Raw genomic sequence first — 19,366 nt, 5'->3', positions numbered from 1 at the left:
ATTATTATTATTATAAAGATGTTCATAACCAAAGCTGACCAAGAGAACCATGTAAGCTGTACCAATTGTAAAACAAAACGTTGAAGTTCTTGGTTTCCAGCTTCTTTAGGCCAAAAATATCCCTTGACAACATTCCATTAGGTTTGAGGTCAAACAGGTACATTTCATCCAAGGAGTTTCTGTTACCCTCATATATGAAGTCTGGATCTAAAATGTTATTATAAGTGCTTGGTGGTGCAACAGGCTAACCATTCAGACATTTTGTGCCTTTAACCTCTATATGAACCTGTTCGAATGTGGTTCAGGTTTTAAGTGAAAGTGTAGTACCTAATCTAGGTCATATGATCGATTGGGGTAATAAAGGCTACAGCTATCTACTGACGTCAGAATGGCTGAGCAAAGGTAGGATCTATAAGCATTTCATGGCCATTTCTGACACACTGTGAATGAAGGTTACTTTTTTAGGTAGTGACATGGTATTTGTAAGACACAGTACTTTTTTAAGGTACTGACACCTGGCTAAAGAATGTAAAACTGTTACATTTACAGTATGCATTGTCATGCTAATTGTCATAATCACCTACTTTGTCATGGTACAGAAATCTATAATTATATCCTTTGCCTATATATATATATATATATATATATATATATATATATATATATATATATATATACAGTGTATTTTATATATATACAGTGTATTTTATATATATACAGTATATATTAGTGCTTTGTTAGGGATCATATCTGTTTACCTCCCTAGTTCTCTTTCACCCCCTTTAAACTGCCAGCCCTATTTATACAATTACTGCTGTCTGACATTTAAGCAGAACTGTTAAAGCGTGCCAACAAAATTTAACACTGCTTCACTCGTTTGCTTAACAATAACCCTTAAAAGTACTCTAATATACAACATTATCAAGTTTATATACAGTACTATATAAATTGTGTGATGACTGGTGTATTTAACCAATCTATTATTAGCATGCGCTAAGACACCGGACACCTGCCACGTGATATCTTTTATAATGAGCACTATGCATGTTTCATGCTAAAGATACTATAACACTACATGCTTGAAAAATGACTCAGCTGTGAGTATAAAAAGCTTTCAAATCCTCTGGGTCCTGCTGTGACCAGCTAGTCCTCAGTGTGGGCCTGTGAATGGGAAGAGAGTACATTAATCCAGGAAAACAGCCTTTGTCGGCCAGCACCGTAGCTCCTTACTCTGGAAGTGATCCTATAAATAAACACGATTACAGGTATATACAAATGCTACCAGGAAGTTAAATAAAGAGCTTTGATTTTAAGATTGCAATGGTGTCACCCTTGTAACCCTCTCTTAAGGTTAGCATATAACACTAGCATGTTTTTTTTCCAACATTGAAGTACAATTTATTGTTAGAATTTTTATTTCTTTAATATCCTTTTTTTTTCTTTTGTCTGATTTGCAAGATTAGGATTCTATATGCATGCAAAGCTATTTTTTGGTTTTAAATATAAATGGAACTTTATTTATGATGCAGTGCCACAATTTCAGTGGGTGTAAAAGTTTAACAGAGATTGGCTGGGTTTGATTTAAATTCCCGGAAACAGAATATGTAAAATGTAGACGTGTATCCACTGAAGTTAATAAAATAATACAATAAGTAAACGGTTACCAAAATGATTTGTTTACATTATCAGGCACAGATGAAGTTAATCCAAAAACACAGAATGATTGGGTTTGTTTTCTTTATAAATGAACATTCCACAGGTACTAAACAACTTGTTTATTTTGCACAGTGAGTTTTCAGTTTAACACACACTGTTTATAATCCTATGCTTACACATTTCCTCTGCTTTTCATGGCTACTGCAAGTAATAATATCCAAAGAAACTTACAATATTTCGGCTATACGTCTTTCTGATTGTCTTCAATGATTCTTTTGATTTTCTGACTTTCCCTTGTGAATAACTTATTTCCCCAAAAAATCATATATTTTTTTTAAATGTTCTCATGGCTTCCAAATATTTTCTTAAAATGTTTAATATCTGAAAAGGACATGGCAGTGGATCCCAGCTGTTTACCTTTGCTCTTTTGAAACATTCAAATTCCAATGAGAAGAAACCAATCTGCTTTATCTCCTTGAAAAATACATAGATGAGCAGCATTTTCCCCAGTAATAAAGATGTATTCCCCCCTAAACAACCTTTATTCCCAGCATACAAATTACTAAAGAGCAGCGGTGGAAAGGTAAACATATTTATCACCACTTGAAGATTCATTTTGTGAGGGCATCACAAGCCTACTTTCCCCTGGGCTGTCTCACAAAATACTACTTCAGTCAGTGCTGACACACAGAAAGCATAGATGTTGTGTACTAGATTGTTTTAAAAATGTATTTTTTTAAATAACCTCCCACTTCAGGTATTAACATCTTGGTCTTTATCCTAATAAACTGTACTTAATTTTTTTTTTTTTTGGGAGGGTTGTGCAATATTCTGCTTATTTCGTCTTTGGTGAACTCCTGCTTATTGTCACCATTTACTTTCAGTCCCCTTTAAGTGATGTTAAAACAGTATGATGTATGTATAATACGTATAATATATGTATAATATAAGTCAGAATAATAACTTGTTACAATCACAGCCTGTTTTTCTCAATTTAAAAAGTGGAACTTATCAGGTACCTGCACCAATGTCTTCAATTATTGTTTGGTAAAGCTCCAGTCTACGTTTACTTTCCAGAACATGGGGTACACTGCTGTTCTGGTATTGCCCATCCTCGTGGCGATAGCTGCCGGGGTGTACTACCTTTACACTGAGATCACCAGGTTGATGTCCAAGTCAGCTGTACGGAACAAAGTGGTTGTGATAACTGATGCAGTGTCAGGAATGGGAAAGGGTAAGTGTGCTGTATTCTTTTGATGTGAAAATGAATTGTTGATAAGTAAGTAGCTTGTTCGCCTTTGCCTCCAGTCACTGGGTTCTCGTGCTGTAATTCTGAGTTATTTTCATTTTCCTCTGTTTGTCTTTACCTGACTTTGAGTTTCTTTAGGGAAGTCTACCTGCCTAGCACTGAACAGACGTCACCATTCCATTTAAACCATGTGACAAATGTGACCTCTCAGCTCTGCTGTACATACTGTATATAGAGTGGGTGAGTAGGGAGGATCTGCCAAGCTGAAAGGCCATTTTGTCACGTGATTTGACAAAAAGTCAGGTTTAGAAAATTACAATTTTCCAAAAACGCTCACACAGGCAAAGACAAAACTAGTGAAAACGATTATTAACTAATTATTTTAATGTTAGAATTTTTTTTATTAATGTTAAAAAACTGAGAAACTTACAAAGTTTGTATATGAAATCAGTATTAAAAATGGTTTTGAAATATTGTATGAGCTTTTGTAGTGATTATTTTTAAAAACTTTGAATGAAAATACAGGTACATTAACTACATACAGTTACAATTTATTTAAATTACCTAATATTTACTGCATGCACATACACACAAGTGATTGTGAAGACAGAATTCCTTTTTTTAAAGCATTTAACAACAAGTTATTTTCATATCATTTTCTTGTAAGTACATGTATTACATTATGTAACAAAGGTGTATGTATAGGGTAGCTACAGTGTAGTTAATATACCTGTATTTGAATGTGTTTCCATTTAAGTTAATAAAATGATAAGATGAGTGTACTCATGGTCCCTAAAATCGCTTGTTTCTATTATCCAATACATTTTTTTTAAAGAAAATTGAGGAGAATATTATATATGAAAAATATTAAAAAGGAAATTGAAATGACACGTGACGTTACTCTTTAAGTATTTCATTGGTAAAGTTGTGTAAAAAAGGTCCTTCATTTTACACATAGAGTAGAAGGCAAACTGATATTTTGTAATCCTTTTATGTTTTGTTGATTCCAGTCACCAGCACACTGAAAACAAACAGCCCTACCCATGGAAGAGTGCCAAACATTTGTACACCGAAGATCCTTATCAGTGCATGACTTTTGCATTTTCAGGAGTTGTTGAAGTGACATTGTATTAGGTAAAAAGGAGGATGGCGTTTAGTATCATCACATTGAAATGTCCCTAGTCAATAAGTAGCTCCTGATAATATCATTTTGGTTATTATCACACTGCAGGAGGCTGTGTGGTCCCGTGGTTAAAGAAAAGGGCTTGTAACCAGAAGGTCCCCGGTTCAAATTCCACCTCAGCCACTAACTCATTGTGTAACCCTGAGCAAGTTACTTAACCTCCTTGTGCTCCGTCTTTTGGGTGAGACGTAGTTGGAAGTGACTCTGCAGCTGATGCATAGTTCGCACACCCTAGTCTCTGTAAGTCGCCTTGGATAAAGACGTCTACTCAATAAACAAATAATAATAATATGACTCAAGCATATTTCCATGAAGTATTTACAAGCTGCTGTACATATACTGTTGCACAATATAGCATACAGAACCCTGTAATTTATGTTTTTAATTATTTCAATGCGTTGTGTGTACAATACTGACAGCAAACTGTAGAGTTTGAAATGCTATAAATCACAGTGTATGTTGAGTTATACAGAAAACAAAACAAAACAGGCCCGTCTGTTGTTTTGACACATTTGTGTGTTTTAATGCTTATGTTTGAATTGCTGAACTCCTGATGAAGCCAGCTCTGCTTTTTGTCAACATAGTGCTAGTGATATTAAAAGGGTTTGACTATAAATAATAATGCCTCTCTGCAGAATGTTCCAGAGTGTTTCACACAGGAGGAGCCAGGGTTATCCTGTGTGGCAAAAGCTGGGAGAAGTTAGAAGCCCTCTATGACACCCTCAGTAGTGCAGCAGACCCCAGTGTGGTATGTATTGAGGAAAACCATGTGTGCCTGTACTGACCTATTATCAAACAGTACTGAATAATAAACCAACACAATCACTGCCCTGGATAAGACTGTTCAGCTTTAGGGTGCAAGTCACGTAGTTAAAAAATGACATACTTTCATATTCTTTATAAAAATTACTTTTGAAAGATTTACTTGTGTTACTTGTTTATCGTTTTACTGATAATTTGTAATATCTATAGTTCCTTCAGCGTATTTCACAATTTGGTTATTCGCGATTTCAAGGTTGGGCCATGGTGAATGTAAACCTTATGGGCATTATTCTTAAAGCTTTTTACAATTCTGCAACAGGACAGTGGAAAGGACACTCTTTTATTTTTTTTACCAGGGAATGGTAAGTGCATGGAATTTGTTACCAAACTTTGGTGTGGCACTGGGATACTTACAACAAGACGAAGTTCAGGGATCAATCAGCAACTAGGAACCAGGCGGGCACTAATGGTGCAAAATGGCCTTTTCTTGTTTGTAATTTATCTTTTTAAAGCTCTGTTCCTCAGTGAGACCAATCAGTAATAATCAAAGAGAAAGAGAGAAAACACACTAAAAGGGCAACAGATCAGAGTGATTTTCAAGTAAATTTAGTATTTCAAGTAAATTCAACTATTTAAATCCATCTACCATTATTTTATATTTTACAATACTGATGGATTATACCAGTGAAGCAGTGCCTACTGCAAGGAAACACAGTAAAGTTGTATTGTAAGGGATTACCAGTATTTTTGGCATGTAAAAATAAGAACATTACATAACATTCATTCAATATTTATATTGGATTTAGTGATGTTGTTTATGTATTTTCATGTATTTAGTGTGACAATGAACCATCAGGATTAATTTGGAGTATGTTATATTTTCTTTTCTCTGTTTAGACATTTACACCAAAGTTAGTTGTTCTGGATTTTAGTGACATTGATGCCATCCCTGAAGTGACCAGAGAAATCTTAGAGTGCTATGGCTGTGTGGACGTGCTGATCAGCAATGCCAGTATGAAAGTGAAAGCGCCGGTTCAAAACGTGTCATTAGAACTGGACAAAAGGATCATGGATACTAATTACTTTGGACCAATTACATTAACTAAAGGTAAACTGATGATTTTGAAAGCTTAAATGTACACTGTAAAAACTTCCATAAAAATTAAATCATTTGTTTTATGTAATTAAGGTCACTTTGGTTTACATTCTTATACTCTCAATAATAAGAAATGTCCTTTCCACGCAATTGAAGGTAGTTCCCCAGTAGTTCTCGAAATATAATCATTAACATCTTCCATTATTTCAATATGATTCCCCTAAATCACATGTAATTAATTGTAGATTTTGAGTAATGTTTCTGAAAAGACTCCTAAAGTGGTGGTAAGGTGGTCTTGTAAATTATCTCTGGTAGTTTCTGTGGCAACTGAGAGTTAGTGAATAGACAAAATCACAATACAAACCCACAGTTTCAGAAGGGATGGAAATTATAACTGCACTCCCCTAGTGGTGATTTTTGTGGTAGTTGAAAGATGAAAATTAGTTAGTAAACCTGGCAATTAAAGCAGAAATCACAATAGAGAAAGATAAAGAACCTTTATGTATGTGCTAATCACAACTGACATGCCTTGCACAGGAAAGCTCTTACACTTTGAAAATATTTCAAATAATGTTAATACTTCTAAGAAATCTGAAAGTAGATCTTGAAAACATAATTTTAAAATCTTTTTTTAAGGCCTTCTTCCCTCGATGATATCAAGAAGATCAGGTCAACTTGTGTTGGTAAACAGTATCCAAGGAAGACTTGGAGTCCCATTTCGTACAGCTTGTAAGTTTAAAACTGTAAATAGACATAGGGCAGAGAGTAGGAGACACTTCTTTACACAGAGAGTATAGAATGGGTTTTCTAGACATGTTTTGATGCTGAATCATTGAGATGCTTTAAGTTTCTAGTTTTTCAAAACTAGAAAGTAAAGAACTGATGTGCCAAATGGCCTCCTCTCGTTAGTAAATCTTATGCTCTGAATACTCTACCCACCAGTTGCTCTAATAAAAAACACTTTTGTTGATGTAATTTGAAGCTATTTACTTTGAACTGTATTATTGTTATTATTATTTTTTTAGATGCAGCCTCAAAGCATGCAGCCCAGGCCTTCTTTGACTGTCTCAGAGCTGAGGTTGAAGAGTTTGGTATCTCTGTGAGCACTGTAAGCCCCACCTTCATCCGATCCTATCACCAGCAACCTCAGCCTCACAACACGGAAAAATGCATCTGGAAATGTAAGAGGAATATAGATCAGTCTTTCACGAAAAACAATCAGAAATCACGCATTTATTTAGAATCCTTTACCGAGGGCAACCAGCAGATACGGTACAATGACATCGTGTTGGAGGCTTTAAGCACGTCATCTATGAAATTCCTTCAAGGATTTCTTTTTACATTGTATTGAGTCAAACACCCACACAGGCACTAACATGGGTTCTTAATAAGAATAAATGCAAACTTTGATTTGTATGACTGCTCAGCCACGAATGTGCTGCAGAAGAAGCTGTGACACAAATATGAACTATTATACTAGCATCTGCCGCCGCCTTCTGAGGATGTGAAATGTTCTTCCCAAACTTATGGCCATCAATGAGAACCCGTTGTGGTTGCTAGGTTACAGTTAATCATAATGGCTTTTTATAAAATAAACCAAATGAAATGAATTTAAATATATAAAATGCTTGTGGTGCAAATAGGATAACTGATTCCACGCTATTAAGTACTAATTAATTCAGTTATCGCTGGCATACTTCTACTCTGTGCTTTGCTTGTCGTAGTGTATATGCTCTGACCTCACTTGTTAAATAAATAGCGTACCTAATAAACTGGAATCAGCCATCCTTTACGTACATTTTTATTGTAGTTGTGGATCCTCTCATATCTCCTGATATTAGTTTGTGCTTCAGACCACTTTTGCTAATCACTAAAGAAGCAGCAATCTTGGAAAGCACCATGTGGAATTTAGATGAAATTGCTAGTAATATTGCCAGGCTACAGTAATTGTCATTAAAAGTTGCCAAGAGTGCAGTAGAGGAATTGCTGGCAAACATTGCCTAGTATAAAAGGGCTCTAACACGTGTATGGCTGTTGCAGTCTTTTTCAGGAAGCTTGCCCATGGAGTTCACCCAGAGGAGGTGGCCGATGAGGTCCTCCGAACAGTGAACAGGAAGAAGAAGGAGGTCCTCATGGCGAACCCCATTGCAAGGGCTGCTCTCTACATCAGATCCTTCCTCCCCGGGCTCTTCTTTGCGGTGGTAGCTGCCAGTGTCAAAGACGTCCCACTTGTAGAGGAAGATACACAGTAGATTTGGAGCTGTGAAAGAATTTGGAACACACGCACCAAATGTGTGAATTCTCAACCTCAAAATAAAAATAAAATCTTCAACACTGAGCCTAAATGTGTTTTTTTTTATGTGTTGATCCAAATAACACCAATAATCCTGTAATTATATGGCAGTAGATCTTGGCCCTTGAATTTATTAAATCTCCAACCAGGAGTTGCCTAATCCTGACCTACTGTAGTAGAAGCATTTCAACTAGGTCATTAGCATGTGATACATCTCTATAATATACAGTAGAACGTGATATTGATGTGATGAAACCATCTATAATTAACAGATAGTTTGTATCGGATGGCTTGTATCACATGCAAATAGCATCACATTAAAATTAGCTATACTGTTTAATTAAATGTATGTGTCTATATACAGTACTGTATTATTTAAATATACTACAGTATGGGGTTCTATAGTATGGAGCCCGGGAGGGGACCAGAGACAAAAAATATATATCTTGTGCGCACGCTGTGTCAAGTTTGATACACTCTTAAAACAGAAACCTGTTGTTTCAGTGGTGCAAATGTTTGTAAATGCACTGAATGCATGTAATTCAACTGTGCAATACGTTGTGAATGTAATGCATGCTCCTGATTGGTTGGAGGTTATAAATAAGGCAGCATGTTCTTTTAGTACCAGAATATTCCAGAACACTGAAAAGTGGAGCACCTACCATTGGGAGAGATAAGTGCCAAAATAAATGTGGATTGCTGACTACTATTTACCTTGATGACTGCTTTCTTATACAACTCTCAAACTGTGGGTAAATACACGGCAGGATGACAGTGTGACCATACGATCACGTTAGGGCATTTTCCAGCCATAAACGTTGTGGCCAAGGACCCTGAGTAGGGGCAGCTGTTGAGGGTTAGTAGATATCAGGCCAATGCCATCCTAGCTCTACTCTTCCTGCAGTTTCAGGGTTTACAGTGGACATTATGGTCTCTCTCTCACACACACCACTTATTCTTGTAACTAAACATCAAGAATGTCCTGCCATGGCAAGCCTGATCTGCCACTTTGTGCCCAATCAAACACTTGAGCCTAGGATACATGTGAGGCAGCTGCCCTGACAGGTGGAGCAGGATGCCACTCCTCTAAATCAGAGTCACAATCCCTCACAAGCGTACTGCCAAGGAAGTGCACAAGCTCCGGAAACTAATCTGGACACACCACCTATAAAATGTAATTTACTGTAAAGCATGACGGATTTAAAAAAAAATATCAGGTGTAACCATTTATCACCTGATTACCATTAAAATACATACTTCAGTCAAGCAGAGGCAATCTATTAAAAAAAGTAAATGCTAAACCTAAATTATTCGTAGTTACTGTTAATACAAAAACAGTATTGCCTTCCCTTTTTACATGCCCTTAATGTCTTTACATTTAGATTTACCTCCGTTATTTTTACCAGTAGTTCATAAAATGGTCTTATTTTTTTCTTGAAGAAATACATTTTTACATCAGAAATACATTGCACTGCAGACATGTCAAGTCACATTCATTTGGTGTCATTTCTTAGCCGTCTCACTCATGACCCAGGACGATGCATTTTAATCTCATTTTTATTTTATACTTTCTGACCAAGTCATCTGTAAATGTTTGCAGGTTTAGGTATTTACACACGATTTGTGCTTTTTTTTCCCTTCACATATTGAACATTTTTAAAAGTTAATAAAAGATACCTATTAAACTGTCGACCTACTTTCGGATAGGCACAAAAATCTAATTTATGAGTACACAGGTATTTATAAATAACAAGTACAAATACAAAATAAATATAGTAAATGCATAGCCATGGGAAAACTGCAAAAATATCTTTGCAACAGTTGTATCAAAATAAAACGCGTACTAAACATAGTTTTGGTGTCGAAAATATATGTACTCTGCTCAACACTGTACATTAGCGGCCGTTTCGAGCACGACATCTATGTACAGAATAATATGTTTTGTAATCCGGAAGTTGAAAACCAAATTCGGATTCAACTGTGACGTTTTGTAAACATGGCTTTAAAATCATTTTTGTCCAAAACAAAAACATATAGAAAATTATATTTTTTGAGTTGCAGTTCTTGTTGCACTCCCAGTTCAAGTAGTAATTTTACTGTAAAACACGAACGGGAAAAACAGCGCTTCACTATCAAGCTGGAACACGGTAAGTCCAAATCAAGTACCGCTTGTTATGCAAACTTGCCGAGATGGCACTGTGGCTCAAGCAAGGGTGTTTCCAACTTGAGTGTGGGGCGGAAGCAAAAAGAGAAGGCCGTAATAGACATTGGCATGTTAGTTAAACTTAGTTAAAAGAATATCTGTCTATCTATCTATATATATGTTCACTTCTGAATCTAAATAATACGTGTTTTATGTACAATTTAACTTATTTTAGGGTTTGGGTTTTTAGAAATTGTATTTTATATTTACAATAAACAGAACATTTAAACAAAAAATGTTTTGCAGTTCAAACTTTTTTTTTTTTAATTTCGGAAACATTAAATTTTTCTTTAAACGTATAACGCGTAGTAAAACCCAACCGGTCATAATTTTAAACCAGTTCATTCTTTGCAGCTTGCCAACGGTACACTGAAGTCCTGGCCCGCCCACAGCGTTTTCTAGTCTAATAATATCATTAAACCGTAGAAGGGAATGGAATTGGGTTTAACCCTACCCAAAACAACAATGCAAACTAAGAAAATTAACAAGAATGAATTAAGTTTAACAAAAGTATTTAAGTTGTTATACGGTACATTACATATCAAATAGGCAAATTCAAATATACATGGTTTTGTCAATTAGTCCATTACACTGTAAGCACCCAAATCACAGTTTCCTGGCTGATTTTTTTGTTTCTTTTTTTTTTCAGTTTTTTGCTGAACCCTTGGAAGTGCATGTTTAAATGGTATTATAACTTGAGTTGTTTTTAATCAGTGGAACCATAGTTGCTTAATTATGGTGTTGGGATGATTATGCATCAAAATAACTGTAATCTTAATCTCCTAAAACATAATTACTAAGGCCCTGTATATTTCTGTATTGTATATTTGATATGTTTAGTATATTCATATATCTGCTTACAGATACTTCAGAGCAGGCTGTGCTGTATTATGAGTACACTGGAAATAAAAAAGTAAACCTGCTGTCTACAGTAGTTCCCACTGAATTCAGAGGAAAAGGAGTTGGAAAACGTTTAGCTGAGGTACAAAAATATACAGTCTTTATATATTTAAGAAAGTTGAATGTGTGTAGCTTTCAGAGTATGTATGCCTATTGTTTAAACCCTTCTAATAAAAAAAAGGGAGTGTGCTTATGAGTTCTAACAAGCAACAATTATTACAATGACTCAAATATTGTGTTGTTTTTTATAAACCTCTGCTAAGGTGCTTTGACCGTGAGTTCAGGAGCTGCTTTTCAGTTCTAGTTGCCTATAGACATATGTAACACAGGCTAGGTCAATGTGTCTTTATCTTAGTAAACACCAGTGCAGAGCAGTGTATTGCCAGCAAAAACAAAAGGTAAAAGGCAGACCACTAGATGTCGCTGGCTTTCACTTAGCTGATCTAGTCTATGTTAAATATCATATATCTTTAGCAGGCAACAATAACTAAAGAGGTGAAAGCAGATTTACCACTCTGAAGGATTGCAAACATCAAAATGTATGTGGGCAGTAAAGAAAAAAAAAAACTAAGAAAAGGAAAATCTGAAGCATAGGATTAGTGTGTGCTCAGTACTTACCTCTTCAAATACTTTTAACAGATACGTGTCTTTTAATACAACAGGCTGCCATGGATTTTGTTGTTGAAGAGAACCTAAAGGCAGATCTAAGTTGCTGGTATATAAAGCAATATGTTGAAGAAAACCCTCTCCCGAACTACAAGGATCACATTTCAAACTGAATGTCATCACCGCAACATGGAACAAGTTACTAAGAATAGCAGTCTCTGCTGGGAAGAGCACTATCTATATACAGGTGTTAACAATTAGAATGGGTTTCAAAGAACAGCTGCAGTTTAAATTGATTTAAAAAAGGATTCCAGATTAAGTACAAACAAATACTGTACAAACTCATGTCTAGTAAGAGACTGATTTGTATAACGTTTTAATTAATTTGCCATTTTATATCCTTTTTTAGCTAAGAAGAAAATGTGAAAAATACTGATGTGTCATACTGTATATAATTCAGGCACAGCAAGATGATTATAACTTTATTAAATGTACATTGTTTTCTAGGTGGATACAAAATACCACTGGGATGGCTCACTACAGAAGATAGACATGTGGTTTAATTATAATCTAATTTATGGTAAAAAAGAAAAAAAAAAAGTTTATAGTTTACATGATCACAGATCCATTTTGTTTTTGTTTAACTTTTAATAAATCAAACTTTAATATTGAAACAATATTAAATAGTATTGAGATAGTTTAGAATTACACACTGACAGAATCACTATGTAAATACAGTACTCTGTATCATTCAGATTTATTATATTAAATTACTGGTTGAATAGCTGGGGTTAATTTTATCTGTAAGAAGTTCACATACAGTATTGTAGATTTTAATCCGGCGTGCTACCAAATGTATGTAATCCGAAGCAAGGGATGTACCGTGTATTCCCGCTTTTGGGTATAATCTGATAACCTGTTGATTTTATACAAATGGTGACTTCAATATTGTGAAGTTATTAAAGGAAATGCTGTAACCAACATAAAGCAACACTAAATATGTAGTGACAGAAACAGGTTATCTTTAGTGATAGGTGATGTTTCTTTTACCACTAGGTGGCACCAGAGTACACTGTTTGCTGTTTTTTGCACTATAATAGGGTTGTCAATACAGTTATGCTATATCCAGTTGACATTCATTTAAATATTTATTTATTACCAAAGTAGATACAACTAAACAATGTGATAATGCATTAAACATAAATCAAGAAATTAGATTGTTGTGGAAAATTCAATATTACTCCACCGTCACACTGACTGAATCCATGACATAAGATACCATACTAGTAAGACATGTGTAATAATGCTGATGCTTACATTTTGAGCCTAATAATAGTAGCTGTTTTGCAAAAGAAAGATACTATTGGAATACAGTTCTAGTGTAGTACCTAAAAGGAACTAGCAGAGCCATTTGCAGGCCATTGCCATCAATGGCAACACATTTTTAACAAATATTGGTTTTAATGATATTTATCCCAGCCTGGCATTTGTCATACTATTGTGGCAGTGCTTTAATCAAAATATGAAGAGGTCAGTGGAACAAAGTGCTAAAACTAGCAATCGCATGTCCTGTACTGTTGCCCCTTTGTTCAAAACCATTACATGTGGTGATCATCTTTTGATGAGTGTACTGTAGCAATCTAATTCATCTGCACTCAAGAGACTGTCCAAGCTTGGCTGATTTTCTGTTTTATCAAAGATGCCTAAATAATTAACTTCAATAAAATGACTCTATCCAAAGGAAGTGGAGAGATTGTATCTGCTAATTGTTTTAAACTTGTACTTGATTTATTTCCAGGTTAATTAAGATGCTTTTGTTCTCAATATGTTACATTTTAAATGTTAGTGTTCCTCATCATTTGGTTTGCTGTTCTTTTATGTCTCTTAGTAACTACTTTCTCGTGGATCCTGGTACAAAAAATACACATCTGTCCAATTCCGGACAGGGTCAACATACACTAACAAAGTCTAACACCTTTACAGTAAAATACAAAAAAAAAACATAGGAATTATACCTTTACAATACCAGAGTATTATCCTGAGGAAACCATTATTTAAGTACAACATTACCAGAATGGCAACACAATGGAATTATAGAACTAATACACAGTGGTATTGATGGGATAGTGTCTTGATTAATACTGTTGTTTTACCATTTGTACATGTAAATAGGAAAATATTCCCACTCGACAAATGTGGGAATATTTTCCCACATTTGTCGAGTGGGAATATAGTTGATTTGCTATGTTTTAAAGAAGTATATCATACTGGAATGTATGCAGTGTGGAACTCCCACAGTCAGGAATATACATGTTCCGACTACTCGGACACTCACTACTGTTTAATCTTCGTTTATACCCATCTTTCAAGCAATGAACATCCCTAGTTTATATACTGGACAATCGTATGTGCTTCTAGTTCTTTGTATCACATAATATGATTTTTTTCTCTCCAATTTATAATGTTCAATTATGTTTGAAATTAAACAATCTTTTTAAAAAGTGGTTCAATTCCAAAATTCTTAGCCAATAAAATAATTTTAAATTGAAATATGGTAACGCACAGCAGTGACCATTTCAAAGTCCTGTGTAGGGTGTGCCCTATTTAAATACATACACTGGCTTTGTGATTAAAATTTGAACCGAAATCTATGTGTACGTATATATTTACCTAAAAAAGAAGCTTTGCAGAAAGAGGAAAATTAATTGATTATGAAAACCCCAAAACAACCAGAATCCTCTTACTAATATTAATATGATAATACTAATATTAATCTTGTCATGCCCATTCATAAAGTTGACAAAGAGAATTGAGTTAGAGGTTATGGTATTAGATCTGAAAATAGACATAAACATAAAGTGGCTTCTATGGATCAATAAGATGAGATAAAGAATGTTCCAATGATATATTTATTTATAATGGCAGAAAATGCAGAGTCACTTTAATTGGCCGTCTCTAACCAGCAGGAGATTATACCATTGGTTAACCTCTATTTCCATATGTTAACATAACAAAGCTGTCTTTTATCTGAGCTTTCAGCTTCCACTGACAGCGTATAAATAGGCACTAAAATCTACTTGTCAAAAACACCCCAAAAAAACACGAAGGTCCCATCCAGAGTCTAATTCTAGTAAATTAACATGTACCTCTAGGGCTTCCTTTAGATCAAATTCAAAATCTGATCACAGTTAATCACCTACTGGCTTGAGGCTGTGCTACCTGAGATCTGATTGAGAGTAAATACTGGGGTGTGTTGGACAAAACATTGGAAATGCCTGCCATGTCACTGTCAATGGGGTGTTAAGCATTGATTCAGTAAGAAAAATGACAAGTATGCCAATAACATACACCCCCCCCCCCAAAAAAAAAAAAAAAATAATAATAATTTAAGATCAGTATAATGAAATGGCCATGAAGTATATCAACAGTTTGTACAGAATAGTTTAGAACAAGAAATGGCAATGAATAGTTTAATGAAAATTAGGTAAGTGGTATTTAGAACCAAGATTAGCAAAGCAAATGAGGTGTTAGTAACATGACAAAGTACATTTAAATGGCATATTTACAGTATGTGGAATAACTTGTGACATACAGACTGCTGGATGTACATACAGAGAGACACCTCCATATACCCCCACAATCTGATCCTCCCAATAACATATCCAAATTAACGGTAATACAAAGTTTCATCACAAATAAGTGGTTTTAATGATACATGCAAAAATGTATCTGAGGCATACAGATGGATAAATGTGCAGACAGACTGAAACCCCCATATATCCCCAAAATCTTATACTATGCTATATAATGTTAATGCCAAGTTTCATCACAATTGGATAAGCGTTTCTTCAGATATATGGAAAAATGCGTACGACCAACTCTGCTATATCCCGGTCGGCAGGGATTTTGTCCCCTGCAGGGGATAATAAGGGACTTCTAAGAAGGTTGTTCTGCTAATGGGAGATAAGAAAAGCTCTAACAAGGCCTTGGTTATTATCCTTTTAAGTGATTCCATGTACATATTGACAAGAGAACCTCAGACCTCCATGCAGTTTCCACTAAAGACTGACATATAAAGCCAGATTAGCAGAACTCAGCGTAGTGTGTTGTGAAGATTAGGGGAGGAGGTTTCTTTGACTTTAAAATGGCAGCTGGTTTCAGATACAAAACAATTAATCTCTTGACAATTGTTTACTGTGTTGGCAGGATGAGGATTCAACTACAGTGACGTATTGTAGCATGATACAAAAAATATGTCCTATCAAAGCAAAGATCTGAAAGAGGTCAAAGGGGGAAGAGTATTGTGTGATGCACAGTCGGGACTGATTCTGACCCCGTCAATGAGATGAGATTGAAAACTCTAGAACCGCGAATGCAGAGGAGAATGTTTTGCATAGTGCTTAAGACGCTCATGGTGTGTGTGGTAGCTGGTTTGCTTCGGATTCTCCCAGTAACTTGTATCTCTAAATCAAGTCTCTTAAAAATTGCAATTTTGCATGTAAAACAATATATTAGTTTACCCAGAATGTCTTTGTATACAAACACATTCTAATAGGACAGCAATGAGCAGCAATCCAATTTATACAGATTACAGTGATAGTATATATTTTTTTAAATTGACATCCATAGATTATGATTTAAAATAGACAAACGTTTTGGCTGATGAAGGGGCTGATTTGATCAAGCCATAGTCTGGCAGAAGCTACAGAAGCCACTTTTAAGGTTATCCCAGGATAAACAGGGACAGGGGTTTGATACAAACCAGGATTCTCCAGTGCTGTAAAATAATCCAAAAATACAACTGTGGTTTATCCCAAGGGGCTACAGGTTGATCACATCAACCTGTTAGTTTCTTATAAATGTTACAGTATATGGACAGCACTGTTCTTTTCTCCTCCCCCACACATTTTTTGCTTTTTTGACTCAAGGAATGTGCAGGCACTGCTGGCATATACGTCTTACGTGGACTGTACTCCTAATTCTGTTTTATTAATTGTCTTTTCCCTGATCAAGAATTATCACTTTAAACTTTAACCCCTATCAAAGCATCCACTGTAATCCATAAAAAGAACTAGCCACATATGATAGAAACTGTATTCTCAAAGGGATCTAATGCAATTCTTAGAATTGTATTATGATAGTTTACTGCAATGCACTTCTGAAGTCAATATCCTGTGTTTAAAGATTGCATTTTTTTTTTGCAGATTACATTTTAATTTAGTAGCTGCAGTCGGCTGTAATCCCATGTAAAACCTCATTGGTATTGAATAATCTTTCTCAAAAAGATCTCGCCACAGAATGAAAATGGTTTTAAAGGCTTTGATTCTAATCAAGGGGAAATTGTCCCTGTGGGTTAAGGTATGGCAATGAATTAAGTCTTTACTAATTAAGTCTGTCGCGAGTCATACTAATCTTTGAGTTATTACTCATTCCAGATTGAAATAGCAGTTGTCACTTACACATTGTAAAATCACTTGTGTTTTTTTTTTCGGATTACAATAAAGCTATCACTGGTGTTAATAAGTATATTGCTATTGTTACGACATTAAAAAAGAAAATAGCTTTTCTTTCTTGTTCATGATGAGATCAGATGTTTGTCTGTGAAATACTAAAAGAAACTAAACAAATGAATTGACAAACTCTTCGGCTGGAAGTCTTTTTCAATGTCCTCAATGTTCTCTCAATGAATTTACAATTTAAAGTATACAGCCACATCAACTAACTGGGAGATCTTGTGGTAGATGCATGACATGGTAAATGCAGGTATTTGACAGGTTTGAATGAAAAGCTATTAAACCTTTGAATATTAAGTACAGGCATCGCTTTCATAGAAAATACCCCAGAGCTTCAGTTCCTGATAGTGGTTTACTCCCCGATGACTTCCTTTTGGGAAGCAGAACTATAACACATACTCCTGGCTGTCTTACTATGACTCCCACAGCAGTGACCCAGATTGACCCTTCATGGAATGTTATATTTGGATGCAACCAATCTATGTAAAGTTATGTCACGTACAACACCTCAAGTCCCATCTCATTGAACCACCACTCAACACCAGGACAGCTGTCTTTGGTACTTCAAAAGTCAAACATGCCTTATACATGTATATATGAACATATGAACTTCCAATTTCCATATTCTGACCAAAATGGGAAACATAACCCCCTGGTGACTTTATACCTCCTCTTGAGGTGTGACAGGATTTCATTGGGAGGCCTATTTTGAAATACAGTCCGTAGGCATTATATATCCAGACAGGATCCCTGAGTTTCAATACCAATAGTTTTACATTATTATTTATTTCTTAGCAGACACCCTTATCCAGGGCGACTTACAATCATAAGCAAATACATTTCAAGTGTTACAATACAAGTAATACAATAAGAGCAAGAAATACAATAACTTTTGTTCAAGCAAAGTACAAGTGTGACAAAACACAATTCAATAATACAGCAGATAATAGTGATAGTTACATCAGGATATGATTAAATACAAAATACTACAGGTTAAACACTTGGCAGATTCTGAAGTACAGGATTAAATGCAGTAAAATAGGGGGCAGATAAGAGCAAAATAAAGCACATTTAAATGAAGGGTGATAGTGTCCCAGGATACAAACAGAGGAGTTCTACAGGTGCTGTTTGAAGAGGTGAGTCTTAAGGAGGCGCCGGAATGTGGTCAGGGACTGGGCAGTCCTGACATCTGTAGGAAGGTCATTCCACCACTGCGGAGCAAGGGTGGAGAAGGAGCGGGCTCTGGAGACCCCTAGTCTTCTAGTGCAGGCGGAGCGGAGAGGTCGAGTGGGGGTGTAGGGAGAGATGAGGGTCTGGAGGTAGCCGGGTGCAGTCTGGTCAAGGCATCTGTAGGCTAGTACAAGAGTCTTGAACTGGATGCGAGCGGTGATCGGGAGCCAGTGGAGTGAGTGGAGTAGTGGAGTAGAGTGGGCGAAGCGAGGCAGAGAGAACACCAGGCGGGCAGCAGAGTTCTGGATGAGCTGGAGCGGACGGGTGGCGGACGCAGGGAGGCCAGCCAGGAGGGAGTTGCAGTAGTCTAGGCGGGAGAGTACCAGGGTCTGGACCAGGAGCTGGGTAGCGTAGTTGGTGAGGAAGGGTCGGATTCTTCGGATGTTGCTCAGGAAGAATCGGCAAGTGCGTGCCAGAGTGGAGATGTGCTGGGAATAAGAGAGGCAGGGGTCCAGGGTGACTCCGAGGTTCTTAGCGGAGGAAGAGGGAGAGAGTGTGGTAGATTCCAGAGGAACAGAGATAGAGAGATCAGAGGAGGGGGAGGAGGAGGGAAAGAAAAGGAGGTCAGATTTAGAGAGGTTGAGTTTGAGGTGATGCGAGTGCATCTAGGAGGAAATAGCAAACAGACAGGTAGAGATACGGGAGGAGATGGTGGAGTCAGAGGTGGGGAAGGAG

General features: G+C 36.1%; 1 protein-coding gene and 1 long non-coding RNA gene across 3 annotated transcripts; both read left to right on the top strand.

The window, feature by feature from the left end:
* Window positions 1–1,117: 1,117 nt before the first annotated feature.
* On the top strand, window positions 1,118–8,280 carry LOC117423784 (dehydrogenase/reductase SDR family member 7C-like). 2 transcript variants are annotated; one of them, XM_058989904.1, is made up of 7 exons: window positions 1,118–1,350; window positions 2,734–2,890; window positions 4,724–4,836; window positions 5,748–5,958; window positions 6,583–6,675; window positions 6,972–7,127; window positions 7,987–8,280. In XM_058989904.1, the coding sequence occupies exons 2-7, from the start codon at window positions 2,737–2,739 to the stop codon at window positions 8,196–8,198; spliced, it is 939 nt and encodes a 312-aa protein (XP_058845887.1). In that variant the 5' UTR covers window positions 1,118–1,350; window positions 2,734–2,736; the 3' UTR covers window positions 8,199–8,280. The 2 variants fall into 2 exon arrangements, with proteins under 2 accessions (XP_058845887.1, XP_033895868.3); XM_034039977.3 differs by having other exon boundaries at window positions 1,119–1,265.
* A 1,968-nt stretch (window positions 8,281–10,248) lies between these two features.
* On the top strand, window positions 10,249–12,016 carry LOC117423152 (uncharacterized). Its single transcript, XR_009307560.1, has 4 exons — window positions 10,249–10,386; window positions 11,092–11,127; window positions 11,306–11,424; window positions 12,005–12,016. It is a non-coding gene; the product is annotated as an uncharacterized LOC117423152 (long non-coding RNA).
* Window positions 12,017–19,366: the final 7,350 nt, after the last annotated feature.

The sequence above is a fragment of the Acipenser ruthenus genome, chromosome 17 (assembly GCF_902713425.1).
Source record: "Acipenser ruthenus chromosome 17, fAciRut3.2 maternal haplotype, whole genome shotgun sequence".
Taxonomy (NCBI): Eukaryota; Metazoa; Chordata; class Actinopteri; order Acipenseriformes; family Acipenseridae; genus Acipenser; species Acipenser ruthenus.
The sequence above is the reverse complement of the archived record's forward strand: the minus strand, read 5'-3'. Positions and strand labels throughout refer to the sequence as shown.